This window comes from Corella eumyota, chromosome 4 (assembly GCF_963082875.1).
Source record: "Corella eumyota chromosome 4, kaCorEumy4.1, whole genome shotgun sequence".
Lineage (NCBI taxonomy): Eukaryota > Metazoa > Chordata > Ascidiacea > Phlebobranchia > Corellidae > Corella > Corella eumyota.
In genome coordinates this window covers 16,006,047-16,025,503 of record NC_137493.1, presented here as the reverse complement: position 1 = coordinate 16,025,503, position 19,457 = coordinate 16,006,047, and the positions used below count along the sequence as shown (strand labels likewise).

Here is a 19,457-nt window from a genome sequence, read left to right as displayed (position 1 = left end):
CATTGATGTTAGCTAACTGATTTTGTTTAGGTAGTGTTGAAATTGTAGTTGTTTAAATTAAAAATGCTTTCTGGTGATTTAGCAAGAGGTTGTTATTCTGCTTTTGTGTTTACTTTAGTTTTTGGAATTACTGTTCCATTTTTAGCTTCACATTTTCAACAATGGATTGGAATAGAAGGTGAAAAAAAATCACAATTATTTCAATAATCTTTAATCAAGTTTAATTTTTTGTTGTTTTTTATATTATTAGTGATAAAAGAGGGCAATAATAGCCCATATGTCACTTTATCTTTTTTATATTTATTTATCCTTAATGTGGAAAGGGTTAACTCCACGACCTTAACATGGAGTAAAATTGGGATATAATATATAATAACTGCATGAAAAACTGTCTTATTATTGTATAATTGTTGATACTTTGTATTAAAATAGGTGGGTGTTCTTTGGTTGGATTTTATGTGATCTGTTTTCTTGCCATGACCATTCCAATGGTCATGCCAAGAGGAAGGTTAAATCCTAAAAATAAAGCAGTTTTAATAACTGGGTGTGATACTGGGTTTGGTCTCATCTTAGCTAAGCAGTTGCATGCCAAAGGAATGGTGGTATTTGCTGGTAAGTAGTCAAATAGCAGTTTTTTTGTTTATATCTTTATCCTCGATATGGGAAAGTTGAATGCGCAACTTAAATATAGAGTTACATAAGTTACTCTGACCCAATCTCGAGTTGCCTGTGGCAGTTTGGGATATTAAAGATTATAATTCCCAACTTTAATGTTGAAACAATTGCTTGTACAATTTATTGTATTTAAATATTTATAATTTTATTTTAAGGTTGCTTGGAAAAGAATAAAGGAGGAAATGGGGCAAAGGAGTTGTCAAAAATAAACTCAGACAGACTCCATGTTGTTCAACTTGATGTCACAAATGAACAAGAAATAAAAGATGTTGTGACTTACATTCAACTTCATTTACCAAAGGATCAAAAAGGTTTCGATAAAAGTTTATATTTCTAAAAACAAAAGCTTTGAGTTCACTTGCCTTTAAATACTAATATGAATGTATCTGTTTTAATACATATATTTACTCTTGTTTAAAAATATTCATTTATTAGTGATTTAACATTATAATAAATAGGTTATTTTTTGAGATAAATAAATATAAAAAACAGGGTATACCTTATATAAAAGTCAAATTACTCAGATAAATTGGTTGACATTTTAATGTACGACATTTCTTAATATTACTGATGTCTGTTCTTGTATATTTATAGGACTTTGGGGTATTGTAAATAATGCTGGGGCATCTGCATTTGGAGAAGTTGAATGGTCATCAATGAATTTGTTCAAGAAAGTTGCTGAAGTCAACCTATTTGGTGTGATAGCATGCACCAAAGCAGTTTTACCTTCAATTAGAAGGCAAGAGCAATAACAAACCTACTTTTCCTAAGACTAAGTGTTAAAACATACAATTTTTTAATCCAGGTCCAAAGGTAGAATAGTTAACATGGCAAGTGGATTCGGTCGGATGATAGCGCCCTCTAGATCAGTTTATGGACTCACCAAATGGGCAGTTGAAGGTTTTTCCGATTCTCTTCGATATGAAATGAAAGCATGGGGTGTAAAAGTATCTAAACTAAATAATATTATAAAGTTCACTTAAAATGTCAATTTTTGTTGCTAATTAACATTAACACATTAGTTAACCCAAGTTAGTTATATAATAGTGCAACGGGTTTGTATATTTTATGGTTTAAAATCAGTTTGCAATACATAATACAACCATATTCTTGTCATTTTTAAGGTTTCGATTATTGAGCCCGGTAATTATATTGCTGGAACAAGTATTTTTACAAAGCAGTCGGTTAAGAGATTGGGGGATTCTATGTGGAATGAGATGACTGATGAAGTAAAAGAAGATTATGGCAAAGAGTTGTTTGATTTCAGGGTAAGGTTCTTTTTTAAGGTTCTTTGTAATTAAAAAAATACAAAAAATAATACATTAATATAAAGAAATAAATGACAAAATTTAATTGCATAATTTAAAACAGTCATAAATACTTATGTTTACATAAAATTTTTTTTATATTTTATGGCATGGTCACCAAACCTAGTAAGTTTAAACACTCTATACTTTTTAAGGTTAATGAAATTGCATCATACTGCGATAAGGGAATGTCAGATTTGAGTCCAGTGTTAAATGCTTACGAAGATGCCCTTCTCTCAAGGTTTCCACTTATCAGATACCAACCAATGGAAGCATATTGGGCAGTTCGGTCATTTGTGTTTACACATTTTCCAGCTGTATTGGCAGACTAGTAAGTTTTGAACACTTTTTTATTAGTTAGTAATAGATAAAATTGCTATGACTATAACACAGCAGAATGGTGTAGTGGTCAGAACACTTGGCTTCATTACATGAGGTTCTTGGTTCGATCCCCACTGCTATCATGATGTAGTTCCCTTGAGTAAGGCACTATAAACAGTATAAACTCCTGCTGAGCCAACACTTAATCAGCAGCATAATTATTGGACAATAATAATCCAAAATATTCCAAACTGCCAAAGGTAACTTGAGACTGGGTCAGGGTAACTGATGTTACCTTAATGTTAAGGTTGTAAAGTCGACCTTTCCACATCGAGGATAAAAATATATATAAAAAATCAAAAGTTTTAGTCTAAAAATATAAAATTAATGATTATTCAATAAAATATTCTTTTTCTTTCAGTTGGTACATCTATAGACATGCAAAGAAGTAACTATTAAGCAGCTATGGAGCTTGTAAAATCAGTGTGTCAATAAATTACTAATAATTTGCTTGGCGTTGTGTACTATACTTAATGCTTACCACAATGCAGTAACGTCAATATTATGCTACACATCAAACACAGTTATTTTAAAGTTTACAGAAATAAAATTCACAGTACAAAATATATGAACTTACAAGTAAAAACAAAGGAAGATTAGGTTGGTGGAATAAATTATGTAATAACAAAAGACAAACACGAAATAACATTAAGCAAAATAATAAAAAATGTCAATGAAATAGGTTTACAGTAGATGCTACATCGGTTTTGCCAACTCTTTGATAAAATTCGATTTTTGTATCTTTGCCTTTAATAAGTTTATCAATATTCCATGATAGTGCTTGGTAAGTCTCAAAAAATACCAATTTTTTAAATACCAATTGTGGCCACTGCAGAATGATTATACATTTACAGTAAGGAAAAAACAAATACCATAAATATTCATGTTGCAAATCCTAGTGAGTAGTAACATCTCAAACAACAATAGAAAGTTACTTGAAGATTTTGACAATACCGTTTGTGTAAGAAAGATTAAATTAGAATAAAAAAAATGTGAAAAAATCGTCAGAATTTTTAAGACAAAATTGGCCAACATTTTTTCCTCTTTTCTGTTAAGTATATGATTGTGAGTTGATAGAAATAAATAAAATCACTTTGGTACAAGGCCTCTTGATGCCGGGTATAAACTTCCATTCGATGTGTTAGGAACTTGATTGTTTTTAGCTGCTCTTCTACTGCGAGCTGACTTAACTCTATAATCACATTAAAATGTTATGTAATTTTAGCCTTACCAACCCCTTCTATATATTTATAAGTAAAAATAGGAAATTAGATGTATATCCATAAGCTTTTTTTGTTGGTGTGGTGGCAATATAAATTACAGTTTTTAAGCTCCAATTTTACTTTTTACCAATACCCTATATAGCTTTTACTTTACTCTTTAACAAGAATGGAAAGATATACACTTTTTGCACTTGTTTTAGTGGTGTTAATAAGTGTAAAATTCTTGGGATTGGCAAGAGTTAGTTTATATTACCTGGCCTTTATCTTCTTGGTATGTGTTCCTGCATCTACATTAAGGTCATCTTCATCTTTAAGCGCTTCATGAAGAGCAGCTTGAACCTTAGTAAAAATTTGGTTGGAAAATAATCAATAAATATTTGCCAAAGGATTTTGGTCGTCAAATTTAAAAGCAAAACATAATAGACCAAACTTACTTTAGGAGCTACAGTTGGCCCAACATAATCATGAGTAGTTCTGCTTGGCATGTCAAGATCCACTAACAAAATATTATCTGCCTTATATCTCGGGTTAGAACCCACTGCAGCAGCCATTCTGGCATATTGTGAGATCGGTCGTCTGTTGCCATGGTAAGCACTTTGTGGTCGTTTCATCATTGTTTGACTAAAATACAATTTATGTGTCAATATTTCTATTTTTTTAGTTTGCATTTTTAATAGACTACAGAAAAAGTTTCCGATTTTTGATACTTAAATTTTTTTTTTGCATTTATTTATTTTAAGGTCGGAAGCTCGACTTCATAACCCAAACATAGAGTAACATTTGCTACCCCTACCTAGTCCAGAGTTGAATTTGGCAGTTTGGGATATTAGAGATTATAATTGCCTGATAATTAAGCTGCGTATTAAGTATTGGCTTAACAGGAGTTTATACCGTTTATTTGGCCTTACTCAAGGGCACTACAGCATGGAAGCAGTAGGGATTAAACCCAAGATCTTATGTAACAAAGTCAAGTGTTCTGACCACTACACCATGTTGCCAGTGTGGTGTTAGTATAAAGTGAAATTTTTTAGTAATATTTACCTAATGTAAATTTATTAAAATTCATTAAGTTTATAGTTAAGTAACTTGCCCACTAATTTAAAGATTTTACAGTTAGTATTAACTGACCTAGAGTTATTACTAAGAGGTAATATTTCATATGTATCAGACTCAGAATCTAAAGAAATTCGTTTTTCTAATTTCGTTTTTTCCTCAATCGGAATAAAATTTTCGATGATCAACAAACGTAACTTAAGATCTTTGGTAATCTAAAGTAAAAATATATATGAAAAAAATAAAAAAAGTTGTATAATATAGTTTTACTGAACATGGGTAATTGTAAGGTAAATTTTTAAGCAATAAGTCAATTCAAGACTGAGTAAGGGTAACAAATGTCACCCTAAGTTTAGCCCCCAAATCTTAATTAACAAATCTTAAACTAAAATAATTTTACAGCCAGTTGGGTGATCTCCAATTCTTCCAACTCTTCAGCATTTCGGCTTCTTAATTCCTCAGCATCTCTCTGAAGACTTTGCATCTTCTGGTAAAGCTAAAAATAAAAATTTAATGCTTCATTAATTATTTATATTTTAATCCAAGGGTCAAGGGTTCGAATACCACTAACACCAAGTTATCAAAGTTTTTAACAATTATACTTAAAGCTCTAGGTTTAAATCCCATTGTGGCCATCAAAAAGTAAAAAAATATATAAAAATTACCTTTTTTAATTTCTTGGTTTTTATATCAACTTCTTGTTGCAACGATGAGTAGCTCTCTTGTGCTTCTAGTGCCGATTCCTCTCTTTTTTCCAATTGCTGAAGCATCTTTCGTTCCAGTCTTTTCTGTTCAGCTAAATCTTTTCTTCGTTTTTCCAACTCGATTTCTTGTTCGTTCGTATGATCTATTATAGTTCGACCACCAACTAACAACTTACTTTGCATTGCCTAGAAAAAAGAATTGTTTTTTGTAAAGTAATAGAATGAACTGGATATAAATACACCTAAACGTACAATACCTATTCAAAAAAAAAGCCTTGAAAGATATATATCTATAAATCTTAGAACTTAGCGAACGATATAAACTAATGTCCAAGCTTGTAATATGCAGGTAAATTATCACAAGCAAATATAAGTTGAGAGTTGTGACCATATTATGTTAATTAAAACACCAACTGTAGGGTAGGCTATTGACTAGTACACCTAATACTAAGTACAATAAATATACAAAAAAGCTATTAAATACATAAATATTATAAAATGGTGTATCCAAAAGTACCATGAGTTTTAAAAACTATTTGTTTTACCTGGATTCTTGCTGATAGTTCACTCTTAGCATCTTGTTGTTTCTTTAGCTCAGCTAATTTTTCTTGTTTAATTGTCAGCAACCGAGATTTTTCTTCCTCTGCCATGTTTTTATCTTGGACAATTCGAGATTTATCTGCTTCCAATTTGGCCTGCTTTACATCTGACAAACTACCTACAAAAATAAATGTAATATATATATATTAAGTTTTTTTTGTATATATCTTCATCCTCGATGTGGGAAAGTCGAATGCGTGACTTAAACATAGAGTAACAACTGTTACTTCGACCCAGTCTCGAGTTGCCTTTAGCAGTTTGGGATATTATAGATTATAATTGCCCAGTAATTATGCTGCTGATTAAGTGCTGGCTCAGCAGAAGTTCATACCGTTTATAGCGCCTTACTTAAGGGTGCTACAGCATGAGAGCAGTGGGGATTAAACCCACGACCTCATGGTGGTGTAGCAAGTGTTCTTACCACTGGTTTACCACCTGGCTTTACATAGGTCGTTGGTTTTATTTTCCACTCTTTTTATACTGTAACACCCTGAAGCCCTATAAACAAAGCTTATAATAAACTTTTACCTAGCAAAATACCAATCAGCAAAAAGTGATCAAGCATTTGTCAACAAAAATATTTCAACCTGCCAATGTTAACTCGAGACTGGGTCAAGGTGACAAATGTTACGCTGTGTATGTTAAGGCCTTTAAGTTGGCCTTTACACATCAAGAATAAATGAGTACCAAAAAATAATTGTTTTTACATATACATAATCCAATTCAATATTCAAATAAAAAAATCCTAAAATATTTGTTCTTAAAATGTTTTTTAATTTTTAATTAAAATTGGTATATATATATAATTTGTCAATCTTATAAACCAAATATTATTTACCATCATCTTCATCTTCATCTGACTCTGACTCACTTATTTCCTCCCCATTGACAATCCTCCGGACTCTCTTTTTCTTCTTTGTTCCACCGCTTCCTTTGCTTGCTAAGTGGGCTTTTAATCTGTTGCATATAAGGTGATCAATAAAACAAATGTAACATATTTCTTATGAAACATAAAAAAAAACTGTTTAAACTGGTTTGAAATGTGTTTATTAATCGGCAGAGTGGTATAGTGTTAAGAACACTTGGCTTCACTGCATGAAGTCCTGGGTTCGATCCCCACTGCTCTCATGCTGTAGCACCCAAAGGTAAGGCGCTATAAGCTGTATGAACTCCTGCTGAGCATTTTGAACACCTGCTGAGCATTTTAATCTATAATATCCTAAACTATCAAAGACGACTTGAGATTGGGTCAAGATAACTGTTGTTACTTCATGTTTAGGTTGCGTAAAGTTTTTTTCGTATAATTTTAGAAATAATTTTACGAAATTACTTTGCAATTTCTTCTTGAAATTCTCTTAGTAAAGCATCTTTAGGATCTTCGTTAATCTTTGGTTTATTCTGAATATTCTTCGCTCGATTGGCGTAACGTAAAGTAGTTAGTGTTTCATCAAAATTGTAGCTAGCTGGGCCAATATTTGCAACCTAATACAACATTAACTCTAAATTTAAAATCATATTTTTTTAAAGAATAAAAAATTTAACTTATAAATTAGAAGGTTTAATTATAACACTTTTCTATGAATAAATACCCCCCATAGAACTTATACTTATATTACTTGTTATTATTAAATATTTATGACAAAAGTTCTTTTTCAGTGTATTAGAACAGAAATATAAAATATTTTAAATAAAGCTAATAATCTATTATTTATAACATGTCAAGTTTTAATATTTTGTAACCATTTTTGCCAGTTGGTATTAAATTAAATTAGTTATATATTTAAAATTTTTATTAAATACATTTTTTTTACCATAATAGTTTTAGCATTTCCACCAAGAGAGTCTTGCAACATTCTTGTTAATTTCGAATCTCGATATGGAATGTGGCCTCTACCATCAACTAATGCCGAAATCACATTTCCTGAAATAAAAAAAATTATACATTTTTATTTAATTCAACCCATTACATTCAACCAAAAAATTAATATAAATATGGTAGTAATTTATAATTGATTTTACTTCTAATATTTGACCTAAAGATTAATTATTATACCCAGTGCTGAAAGAGACAAATTAATTTTGGTTGCTTCCTTAAGTCTTTCCCCAGATGCCCCTGATTTAGCCTTAAAAAATAATAAACAATAGAATTAATAACATGGTAGCTATTTTTTGACACAGCTAGTATCGATTGTCATTAGATAACTTGTAGTTTGCTTGGATCTTTATATGACAACAAAATTTTAGCGTACTTGTCTTTCACTGCCAGCTAGATCAACAAGATTAAGTTTCCCAACTCTGATGTGGTTCTTACCATCCAATCCATCTTCACTACATTCTATTGTTATCATGAATATTGCATGTGATCTTGAACTAAAAATAAACAACTTTTTATACAACATAACTAGTTAGGTTAAGAAAAAAAGTTTATATTACAAAACTAGTCAAAAAGTATTACACACTTTTTCTGAAGGCAGTAGTAGGATTACCACACTAAATTTTAATCAATAAATAAACCTTTATGATAAATGTGATACAATTTTTTACCTATGTTCATTCATATTAGTTGGCCCGACACTTCTATTTTGATTTCCAACTGTCATTACGTGTTCAATTTCCTGCACTGACTTGGTCACAAATGATAACAATTCTTTAACATAAACCCCTGAAAATAATATAAAAATAACAGTTAAAACTAATTCTTAAGAAAACAATATGAAATTCCCAAAAAAGCACAATAAGAAATAGGGCATCTAACTTGTGGCAAATATTTGAGTTACAAAATTTATTGTTTTAAGCATAAAACAATACATAAAAAACAATTTTAAGCAGATGTCTGTAACAATTTTAGAGCTACCGATCTCAAAAAAAACTAATATCAACACCACAAAATTTTACATGACAAATTTACCAGTGTCTGGCCTTTCTTTAAGTTCAAGTCGTTTTGTTTGATCTTTTGACAACAAATCTCTTACTTCCTCCTGATATATTTCCAAATATGAAGCTCTAATTAAATATTGTTGGTCTTTGGTGCGTGCAATATGCTTGTATATGTGATCAAATGAACGTGGGATTGCTCCTCTAAGTTCAACATTACTTCTAACACCTAAGACCAAATAAATAGTTTATTAAAAAGTTACAAACGTTACAAGGTTGATTTTTTTTTAGGGCGCTACAGCATGAGAGCAGTGGGAAATTGAACCCACGACCTTATGTGTGGTGTAGTGAATGTTCTTACCACTACACCACGCTGCCGGATGATTAAACATAGTATTTACTTTTAAATTGCCAAACCAATCTACTAATATTAGAAAAACTTTTTAAACCTATATTTAATTAACTGTTTTATATGTTAAATACTAGTTAAAAATTATGTACCAAAGTATCAACATTTTCATATACCTTCCATAGTAAAAGTTTTTCCAGTTCCAGTTTGTCCATAAGCGAATATCGTTCCATTAAATCCATTTAAAACTGAATCCAACAAACTTTCGAACGTGTCTTCAAATATCTCAAGTTGTGTTGAATTCCAGTCGTATATTGAATCAAATGTGAACGTTTTAGGGGGCTCCATAGATTCTTAATTAAACAATAATTAGTTTTGTTAATTGGCAAATCAAATATTTAACACAAAATTATTAAAAAATGCGTAACCTAATTAATTGTAAAAACTACAATTTTTAAATGTTTTAATTTGCTATACTTCTTCATACATTACTATTTGTTTTAATTTACATTTAAAAACCACATTGATAAACAAATATTTACGTTTGAGGTTCCTTATCGACACCTGTCCCATTTTTAAATCCATGGACACCACACTTTCGTGATTTTCTTCGATTTCCTTTTTGTTTAAAGGTCGACATCGTACAACTACTTTTACACATTCTGAACTCTTCGATTTGACAGACATTTTGTGTAAATTGGGAAATAATTTCAGAAAAAAAACAAGGTTTTCTGTACTTCAACAATCTGTCACAAATATTCATTACGCAAATTTGTTTATACGTAATTCAAGCGGTTTTAGGATTATTTTATCTAAAAGTATAGTTGTGTTTTATTTATAAAAACTTTAATATTTTTTTATTTGATGCAAAATTTTCCTAATAAATTAAAATTTAAAAATTTTAATAAAAAACAAAACCCATAATTTATTGCTTAAATGCAACAGCTACATTTAACATAAACATCGCATAACCATTCAAGAGAAAATTTTACGCAAAATTCAACTTTTTTTCTTTGTGCGTAATCTTTTTTTATAGTTTAGTTGGTGTATTTCAAGATTATAAAATGGTGTAATTCTGTGTTAATGTAAACATTTTATGAAGTAAAACTGTAGGGCTTATTAGCTTATTAGCATATAAGTAATTCCTGATTTCTATTCTATTGTAAATTAGATATTTTTTTGCGTTTTAAATAGTAACTATTTATAATATATTCAAAATGAATATGATGGCGATAAAAGACGGTGAATACACCGCCAGCATTTACCGAAAAATACGAGATGGTCAATATTCAGCTGCTATTGAAATTTTAAACTACGAGCTTCAGAAGCAACCACAACTACGAGCAACTTTATCATTATTAGCTTACTGTCATTATCATAACCAGGACTTTATGAGTTCAGCTGAATATTACAATCAACTCTCTCAAATTTGCCCAGAAGTTGATGACTACAAGTTGTATTATGTAATGTCGTTATACAAAGCTGGTGATTACCAAGTAGCAATGAAGGCATCTTTTGGCATCGAAAATCCGGCCTACTTACCTAAGGTTCAGAAAATCCAGGCTGCTATTAAGTACATGGAGGAAGATTTTGCTGGAGCAAAGAGCTTGGTGGAGCAGTCAGCTGATGAAGAAGACCCAGATAATGTTGTTAATATGGGATGCTTGCTTTACAAAGAAAACCAATATGAAAAAGCATGCAAGAAATTCCAACAAGCAATACAACTGGCTGGTTACAAAGCTAATCTTTCATACAATATTGCATTATGTTATTACAGGCAAAAGCAATATGCTCCTGCTTTGAAACACATTGCTGATGTGATAGAACGTGGAATAAGAGAGCATCCGGAGCTAAGTGTCGGCATGACAACAGAGGGAATTGATGTAAGAAGTGTCGGTAACACCGTCCTCTTACAGGAGACAGCATTGGTTGAGGCTTTCAATCTTAAAGCAGCAATCGAGTATCAGTTGAAGAACTTTGAAGCAGCTGGAGAAGCTTTAACTGACATGCCACCAAGATCAGAAGAGGAGTTGGATCCATACACACTTCACAACTTAGCATTAATGAACATGCAAAATCATGCTACAGAAGGATTTGATAAGCTACAGTTTTTGTTGCAACAAAATAAGTTCCCTGCTGAAACATTCGGCAATCTTCTCTTGTTGTATTTAAAACATGATTATCTTGACCTGGCAGCTGACGTTTTAGCAGAATATTCGGATTATACTTACAAGTATTTGTCACCGTATATGTATGAGTTTATTGATTCAGTTATAACAAAGCAAACTGCTGCTGAGGAGGCATTTAGAAAACTTGATGACATGGCAAGTCGACACACTGATGTCCTTAGAAAACTAACCAAACAAGTACAAGAGGCAAGGGATTTGCATGATGAGAATGCAGTCAAGAAAGCTGTTAATGATTATGATGAAGCACTGGAGCAATATATCCCTGTACTGATGCAGCAAGCTAAGATTTACTGGGACAGAGATAATCATCCCGCAGTTGAGAGAATCTTCCGGAAATCTGTCGAGTTTTGTAATGAACACGATGCCTGGAGACTTAATGTGGCCCATGTACTGTTCATGCAAGACAACAAGTTTAAGGAAGCTACTGGGTTTTACGAGCCAATTGTTAAGAAGCATTACGAAGCAATATTAGATGTAGAAGCTGTTGTATTAGCTAACTTGTGTGTATCTTACATTATGACAAGTCAGAACGAAGAAGCCGAAGAGTTGATGAGGAAGATTGAAAAAGAAGAGGAGCAGATGTCTTATGATGACCCCGACCGTAAAGTTTTCCATCTTTGCATTGTAAACATCGTCATAGGGACATTGTATTGTGCCAAAGGCAACTACGAATTCGGGATATCGAGGGTTATTAAAAGCTTAGAACCGTACAACAGAAAGCTAGGAGTCGACACTTGGTTTTATGCGAAAAGATGTGTTCTTTCTCTGCTTGAAACAATGGCAAAACACATGCTTACACTCCGTGATACCGTTCTCCATGAATTGATCCAGTTCTTAGAGCATTGTGAGCTGCATGGTAGAGATATTGAAGTGTCAAGTGCACAACCTTCTTTACATGATGGCCCTCAAGCACCTGATGGGAAGAACACAGTTGCCTACGAAGCCCGTCTTCTTAAGGCATTGTTTCTTGAATATACTGATTGGCCATAATTCCAAAAACTTTGTAAATAATCCTTTTTAAATGCTATTTTGTTAAGCCTACTCTTTAAGTTATATAACCACTTTAAAGTGTAGGCAAGTTTTATTAATTTTTGTTGTTTTTTTATAATTAATACCATTAAAATAGTTCATATTTGTGTGTGGTGCTACTTATATAACTGAAAAAATAAGGTATTGGGATTAAGTTAAAAGAACAAAAATAGAATATACAATACAATTTAGTTAAGGTATATTTGTAATTTTAACAACATTACCAACTTTTGTTGTGATATTTATTTTACTAGACAAGAAATTGCATTCTAAAGTGAACTAAATGGCATTAGGCACCAGCAGCAAAATAAATTTTCTCTAGAAACATGCATGAAAAAATAAAACAAATTATTACTATTATGGGATTTAGCAAAATACAAACTTTTTAATTACATAGCAGATTAGTGTAAGTTTTCAAAAATCCTATTGCACTAATAATTAGTGTGTACATTTGTAAAAGAAGTACTAAAATAATACTGAAAAAGTGTTAAAAATAAAACTCTATTAAAATGTAAAAACAATTTTCAATAAAATCTGTTTGTTTAAAAGTAAAATGGCATTTATAATAACCCCTTTACTTCACAAACATCAGGCACATTTGGCCAATAAATAAGAGCACAATTAAATTAAATTTTTAAATGGGTACACTGTCTTCATTAATTGTTTTATCAGGTTGCGGCGTTTCAGATTTTTTGCGAAGCCACGACGAAAACAACCCAGGCTTTGTAAGTGTTTCTTCGGCGTTATTAGAATTATCAACACTTGTTTGTGGTGATAATAAAGTATTAGTTTGTGGTAATGTATTACTTATTGCATCACCTGATGACTGCCGTGCTCTTCGAAAACTAAACCACGATGAACGAGGTTGCGGTGATGAAGGAGCAAGACCAATTTTTTTGTCTTGATTTGCATGCAAACCTTTCTGTATCATTTGTTCCATGTCCTCCTACAAAAATAGACAATTTAGAAGTGTCAACCTTTTTTACTGATATAGATGTAAACTATAATACAACAAAGAAGATGTTTTTAAACTAAAATAGTAATTTATGAAGTTAACAAAAGTTGTGGTAGGAGTATATACCTGCCAAGCTTCTAGTTCATTTTGTTGTTTAAGTTTTTGTTGAATTGATTCAAGTAGTTGACTGTTGACATACATAAGATCAACTTTAGCCTGAGCCAAATCAATCTTCAAAAAAACGAAATATTAAAAATTAATTTAAAAGCAAGCAAATATAACAAGATGTAAAGAGAGGTGACTACCCCCGAAAAAACCACCAAGATTTAGCAACTACCCCCAATATAAGGGGATAATCACGATTAAAACACACTCTAAGTTAGACTTACCTCCAGTTGGTTCTTAGTAGCAACAGCTTCTTCTCTTTCTTTGGACAAAATTGAAAGTTTTTCTTTCAGGATTTTAACAAAACCATCACTATCATGAATATCAGTTTGTTCATTAATATCAAACTGATCTTTCTACAAAAAAAATTTGTAAAAAATTATTTTCTATCAACATCAATTTTAAATTTAACGAACATTTATCACTAAATAAGTTTAAAATATATCATATACTGTGCAATAGTTACACATGTTGTAAAATTAAACAAAAAAGGGTTAATCATTAAAGCAATTTACTGATTTGATACAAACAAACAATATTTTTTGGATTTTTACCTTTACTTGAATAGTTTCTTTCACCAACAGAGTCAAAGTGTTTAAAGCGTTGTTTAAATTCATGGCAGCTAACGTCTCATTATCGCTTGGTTTAACATTAAACTCATCACCAGATATATTTTGATGATGTTTTACAAAACTTTTCATGATGGAACAATTAGTTTGAATTTTTTGGTAGGTTTCCAACAACTTGTGTTTAAGCTGTGATAATGTAACCAAAGTTTGTTAACAATATATACTGTTTTATGCCAAAAGTATAAAACAATCTGATGTAAAATAAATATTATTCTTAAAATTGTAATTCTAAACCTTTAACATGCAGATATAAACATGCAAATTTACAAAACAATTAACACAATATTTAAAAACAAAATAATACCAAAATTATCATCTTAATAAATCAAATAACGCTCTAAAAATATGATCAAAGCTGATCATATTCACCCTAATTGGTAAAAAGCACAGAACATAACCATAAATATTTGTTAATATGGTCTTTAATAACCTGGAAGAGATGGTTGTGGCAATTATTGATGCCATGAACAAGAGTAGTATAACATCTTAACATAAGTTCAGGAGACATGTCAACCATTAGCTCAGGTTCGGTTTGTTGGTTGTTTACAGATATCTAATTTACAATAAAAGCAATCAACTACATTACTAAAACAAGCTGCTAGGTTGGATAAGTTACCCTATACCAATAATGGAATGATGACATGACATGTAACTTAGCACTTCTTAATAATTGCTTGTAAAAAATATTGGTTTTTAACTTTAGTTTGGCTTCGAAAATCTATAAATTATAACTTAAGTTTTTCAGAAATTTTTAAATGGAAGTGGTACTGTATATTTTAAATAACTTAATACTTATGTTATATATTTACTTTGTCATTTAAACAACCATTTCACTAAAAAAATTGGCAACTACTATTACACAAAAGTATTTTTTTTTGTAGAAAATCATTTTTTCTATAGAAATGAAAACCCTCTTTTCTATCACCATAAAGCAATTACAATAGCTACTAGCACCATATATTACATGCTTACTCTATATACCCAATACCCACTAACAATACTTAAACATTAACAAGCTTTTTACTATATGTAAATACAAATAATATCTTACATCATTGGAGGTAGGGTTAATATCATGAGATTCAGAGTATTCTTGAGGTTTTGATAATTCCAACAACTCCCCACAATCTAAACCCGACTGCTCTAGTTCAGAAAGCAAAGAAGAACTGGCTAAAAAATATATTTTTATTAATTTTAGAAGTGAATAATCACTTTTACAAAATATGCTCAAATTTTTAACTTACTGTTTGAGTTGAATGAAGTCTGCATTAACATCTCTTCACTTAACTCATCCAATCTTGTTTGAAGTTGGCGGTTAGAAATATGAGCATCATTTACCTCCATTAAAGCACTTTTCAACTATAATAACAAGGTATAAATATGGTTATAAAAGCACTAACAAAAAAAGGGCCTCTTTAGTTTTAATTTCTTTAAAAAATATATATTAATAATAACACACAAAAAATCACATATAAAACAATAAAATAAGTAATTGTTTTTTATCTGAATTTTTTAGGAATTCACCTCTCTGTCTTTTTCATGAAGTTGTCGTTCTATCACATGAATCCTCTCATGTGATGTCGTGAGTGCATCATGAAGCTCATGAGTCTCATCTTTCATCAAATCAAAACTAGTTTTCAGTTCGTTTTTATTTTCACTTTCTTCTTGAATCTAATAACAGAAAATAAAATATATTTTAAGAGAAGTATCTTTACATATTTTTATAAACAAAATAATATATTAAATTTAATCTTACTAAATAGTAGCTAGACAATATACATTTGTTACGCCTTTTTCACTTACTTAAATGACAACAATAACAAAAGCAAAATCGTTTACTTACTTAGCTACTGACATTACCAAATATTAAAATGTTATCACAAATATTTAACAACATAGTTCAGTACTAAGCATTACAAATATTTAGTAACATCTTGACATAAATGTTACCAGCCCTGGCCCAATATCTAAAGCTCACCTTTCTTTCTAGCTGTTGTCAGTTATTAGCATAAAAATAAACATATTTAAATTAGCTTAATATCATAAAAAATATAGTGTTTTACATTTACATGGGCTATTAAAATTTCAAAAAAATGTCAGGTTCTATGTTACCTCTTCTTTTAATAACTCTAGTTTTGAGATTTGAATATTTGTTGTAGCACTTCTTTCCAAAAACTCTTTCCTCAATTCTTGAACTTGAACTGAAAGTTGTTGTTCAACTACTGAGGCCTAAAAACACAAGGTTTATTTAATAATTGTAAATAATAAAGTTTTAAATAATTAGTGCCATACATAAAATATTACACATAAAAATATATTATTTTCACAACAAAACTTATTATAAAAAGAACTTAATAAAAACATTTTTGCAAGGGTAATATGTTGTAAATGAAACTAGTTCTACCTTTTGAAGTTGCGAGTGTAATTTAAAATTTTGTTCCGACAGTTCTTCAACGACTCGTGACTTTTCTTTTTCTGCCGACATCATCATCGCTTTGTGTTCTTCCAATAAATCCTGAGTTAAAAAAGAAAAAATTTTAATTTAAAAAATCTTAGATATATAAGATCATAGGAAAACTTTATTATTTTAAAATGAGCAAAAAAGTAAGCATATTCATGGTTTGCACGTGAAAGAAATTTTGAGTATTTTTTTAGTTTTTTATAATTAACATAGTTTCTAAATACAGAAAGATTTCATGCCAATAGTTGACCTACTTGTGTTTTTTTAAGGTCAGCATTAAGTTGAACAGAACATGAATCTAATTCCTCAGTTTTTGAATCAAGTCTTCGTTTTAGTTCATATTTTTCTTGCTCTAACAACTAAAAAACAATAATATTAAAATAATTATTATAAAAACAACAATGAATAAGAAAAATTAAGTTTAATGGTATGGAAACATATAAACTTGTAGGGTTTTATGTTTTTTAATACTTCAATAATTAAATATATTAGATAAAAATAATAATAATAAATTTAGTTTCACTATATTAGATTAATAATATTTAATGTAATCTAACCAATATTAACTGATGATTAAGTGTACCAATTTCCTAAAGTATAATAATATATTTTACAAATGTATTTATAAGATTTAAAGGATTTTTATTTAGGTTTAAGTAGGATTTAATAAGGAATTATCCATTATCAAGTTGGACAACTTTATATATTGTTTGTATGGCTTATACATTAACCACAAAAAAAGGATTCTTACCTAAAAAAGTAAGACCATATAAGGTTTTAATGTTAATTATGTTGTATTATTATAAACAGGTATTATAAAGAAATATTATAGTAGACCTAAATCACATGATGTTTTACATAAATTTTTCAAATCATTATATGTTTTAAATATTTGCTTCTTATGTTTATTTAAAATACGGATTTATTCCATTAATAAATGTTTAACAAAACAGACAATGGTAATATGACAAGTATAAATATGCTATTGATTTTTGAAGTGGAAGTATCTGGGGAGCTATTACAGGACTCAAGAGGGCAAGTTTAAACAAGTTATCTAACAAATGTGAAATTATAACATTCTAAATTTGTAAAAGGGTGTATAAATTATAAATTACTGCTAATAAATTTAAGGCAACTTACAAAAATCTTTATTTATATTTAATATTACTAAACTGTTATATAGAATTAATTTATTTTTAATATTTATTTTAATATATATATATTTACGTAAAAATATTCTATTATACGTATGATATATATATATTATAAAGTTAATGTTATTAGAGTAGTATTTCTTGTTTAATGACAATATGGGATATATGTGTGCGTCATTATTACATCATAATTGTTATAATAACACATACAGAGAAATATAATTACCGCCCTATGTGTAATTAGACCACACATTTCAACAAACTACATCACATTAAACTTATTAAAACTTACTAATTAAATCAATTAAGTTGATAATAAATTAGAAATTAATATTATGATGATTTTGTTACTGGAAATTGAAATTTATGAATCTTAATTACTTTTATAATATTTAGGAAGTTGTAAAAATTGGATAATTAAAATTTAAAAACCCAAAACTTCAAGCCGTAATAACTAAGTTATATATACAACAATTTACAAAAATTTATTTTATTTTATTATTTTTATTAGTAGAAAATAAAATATTTATTCTTAAAATTGTGGTAATTTTTATACTATTTTAGTATTAATACACTTTAAAACTAGGTTAGTTAATTTATGACATATTAGTCTTTATAAATAATTAAAATCACAATAAAAAACTAGTTTTTAGGCCGCCAAAATTCATAAATACCTTTAAATTGTAAATAAATAATGAAAACTTAATATAGTCTAACACTTAAAGTTATGCATACATAAATAATATGATAAACACTTAATTAAAATAAAAAAAAACAATAGTTTTAACTACCTCCACTTTGTCATTAAACTCTTGATGTATTCTTTCATTTTCAGTTTTTAATTCCTTATTTTGTTCAAGTAAAGATCTTCCAAGTTCTGCAGCAAGAATTAAATCTCGTTCCTTATGTTCAAGTCGTTGATAAACATCAGCCTAAATATTTAAATCAATTGCATAAATTTTTTTAACATTTATTTACCAAAAAAGGTGTATATATAATAAATGGTGTTAAAATGGTTTTAAACCAATTCCATTTAAACTGGAGTAAATCTAACAGCAAAGCCAAAAATAATTAATAAAGTCTGAATTTATCAAGTTATTAAAACAATATTTTAAACAAATTTAAGCTATTACAAAAAAATGCAAATTTATATATTCTCTGTAATAAAAGTCTTGCGGATTTTAAACTAGGATAAATATAACTGCAAAGCCAAACCAATCAATCAAATTTAAACAAATTTATAAAGTTTTTTAAACAACATTTAACCCAAAAGTTAAGCTATTGTAAAAAATGCAAATTGGATAATATTTTAGGTTTTAAAATTGATGTAATAATTACTCAAATTTAGCTTTTAATATATACGCAAACCAAGGAACAATTTAACCAAATAAAATGAGATAATACAGTAATATGTGTGATTAAAAACACAAGGCAATAATATAATTGCATAAATGTTACCTCTGTTAAATCCATTTGACATTCTGGAATCGAATCTGCCTCCAAATCACTCTGTTCATCATTAAAATTGTTTTTTTCTTCATAATCATCTTGAAACGAATCCGAATAACTTGCATAATTCTCCGATATATTTGGGAAAAATCCGTCTTCCATTGTGCTGGTTGGTATGACCATAGTTAAACCATTGTCCATGTTAATTGATCATAACAATAATAACAATGAACTGATCATTCAATTGTGCGATTGTTGTC

At 29.4% G+C, this 19,457-nt stretch overlaps 4 protein-coding genes across 6 annotated transcripts; 2 read left to right on the top strand and 2 right to left on the bottom strand.

The window, feature by feature from the left end:
- The first annotated feature begins 36 nt into the window (after positions 1–36).
- LOC145751575 (D-beta-hydroxybutyrate dehydrogenase, mitochondrial-like) lies at positions 37–2,943 on the top strand. The gene is made up of 8 exons (XM_082567754.1): positions 37–178; positions 433–612; positions 831–986; positions 1,270–1,414; positions 1,481–1,622; positions 1,800–1,943; positions 2,138–2,313; positions 2,725–2,943. The coding sequence occupies exons 1-8, from the start codon at positions 64–66 to the stop codon at positions 2,753–2,755; spliced, it is 1,089 nt and encodes a 362-aa protein (XP_082423880.1). The 5' UTR covers positions 37–63; the 3' UTR covers positions 2,756–2,943.
- Positions 2,786–9,893, bottom strand: LOC145751574 (kinesin-like protein KIF3B). Its single transcript, XM_082567753.1, has 16 exons — positions 9,709–9,893; positions 9,343–9,519; positions 8,852–9,046; positions 8,488–8,605; positions 8,193–8,313; positions 7,997–8,066; positions 7,755–7,864; positions 7,274–7,425; positions 6,782–6,900; positions 5,889–6,061; positions 5,305–5,529; positions 5,040–5,135; positions 4,715–4,854; positions 4,021–4,207; positions 3,840–3,925; positions 2,786–3,555 (listed from the first exon to the last, which is right to left on the bottom strand). Exons 1-16 carry the CDS (start codon positions 9,851–9,853, stop codon positions 3,453–3,455), a joined length of 2,217 nt encoding a protein of 738 aa, XP_082423879.1. The 5' UTR covers positions 9,854–9,893; the 3' UTR covers positions 2,786–3,452.
- Positions 9,894–10,283: 390 nt separating this feature from the next.
- On the top strand, positions 10,284–12,772 carry LOC145750264 (intraflagellar transport protein 70A-like). The gene has a single exon (XM_082566255.1). It carries the CDS (start codon positions 10,384–10,386, stop codon positions 12,343–12,345), a length of 1,962 nt encoding a protein of 653 aa, XP_082422381.1. The 5' UTR covers positions 10,284–10,383; the 3' UTR covers positions 12,346–12,772.
- Positions 12,211–19,437, bottom strand: LOC145750267 (BICD family-like cargo adapter 1). 3 transcript variants are annotated; one of them, XM_082566258.1, is made up of 14 exons: positions 19,207–19,437; positions 18,540–18,680; positions 16,849–16,953; positions 16,538–16,648; positions 16,246–16,362; positions 16,112–16,123; positions 15,658–15,804; positions 15,378–15,492; positions 15,185–15,303; positions 14,564–14,686; positions 14,065–14,259; positions 13,729–13,851; positions 13,466–13,570; positions 12,211–13,330 (listed from the first exon to the last, which is right to left on the bottom strand). In XM_082566258.1, the coding sequence occupies exons 1-14, from the start codon at positions 19,396–19,398 to the stop codon at positions 13,019–13,021; spliced, it is 1,917 nt and encodes a 638-aa protein (XP_082422384.1). In that variant the 5' UTR covers positions 19,399–19,437; the 3' UTR covers positions 12,211–13,018. The 3 variants fall into 3 exon arrangements, with proteins under 3 accessions (XP_082422384.1, XP_082422383.1, XP_082422382.1); XM_082566256.1 differs by lacking the exon at positions 16,112–16,123 and having other exon boundaries at positions 12,218–13,330; positions 13,729–13,860; positions 14,059–14,259; XM_082566257.1 differs by lacking the exons at positions 14,564–14,686; positions 16,112–16,123 and having other exon boundaries at positions 12,216–13,330; positions 13,729–13,860; positions 14,059–14,259.
- Between the last annotated feature and the right edge of the window lie 20 nt (positions 19,438–19,457).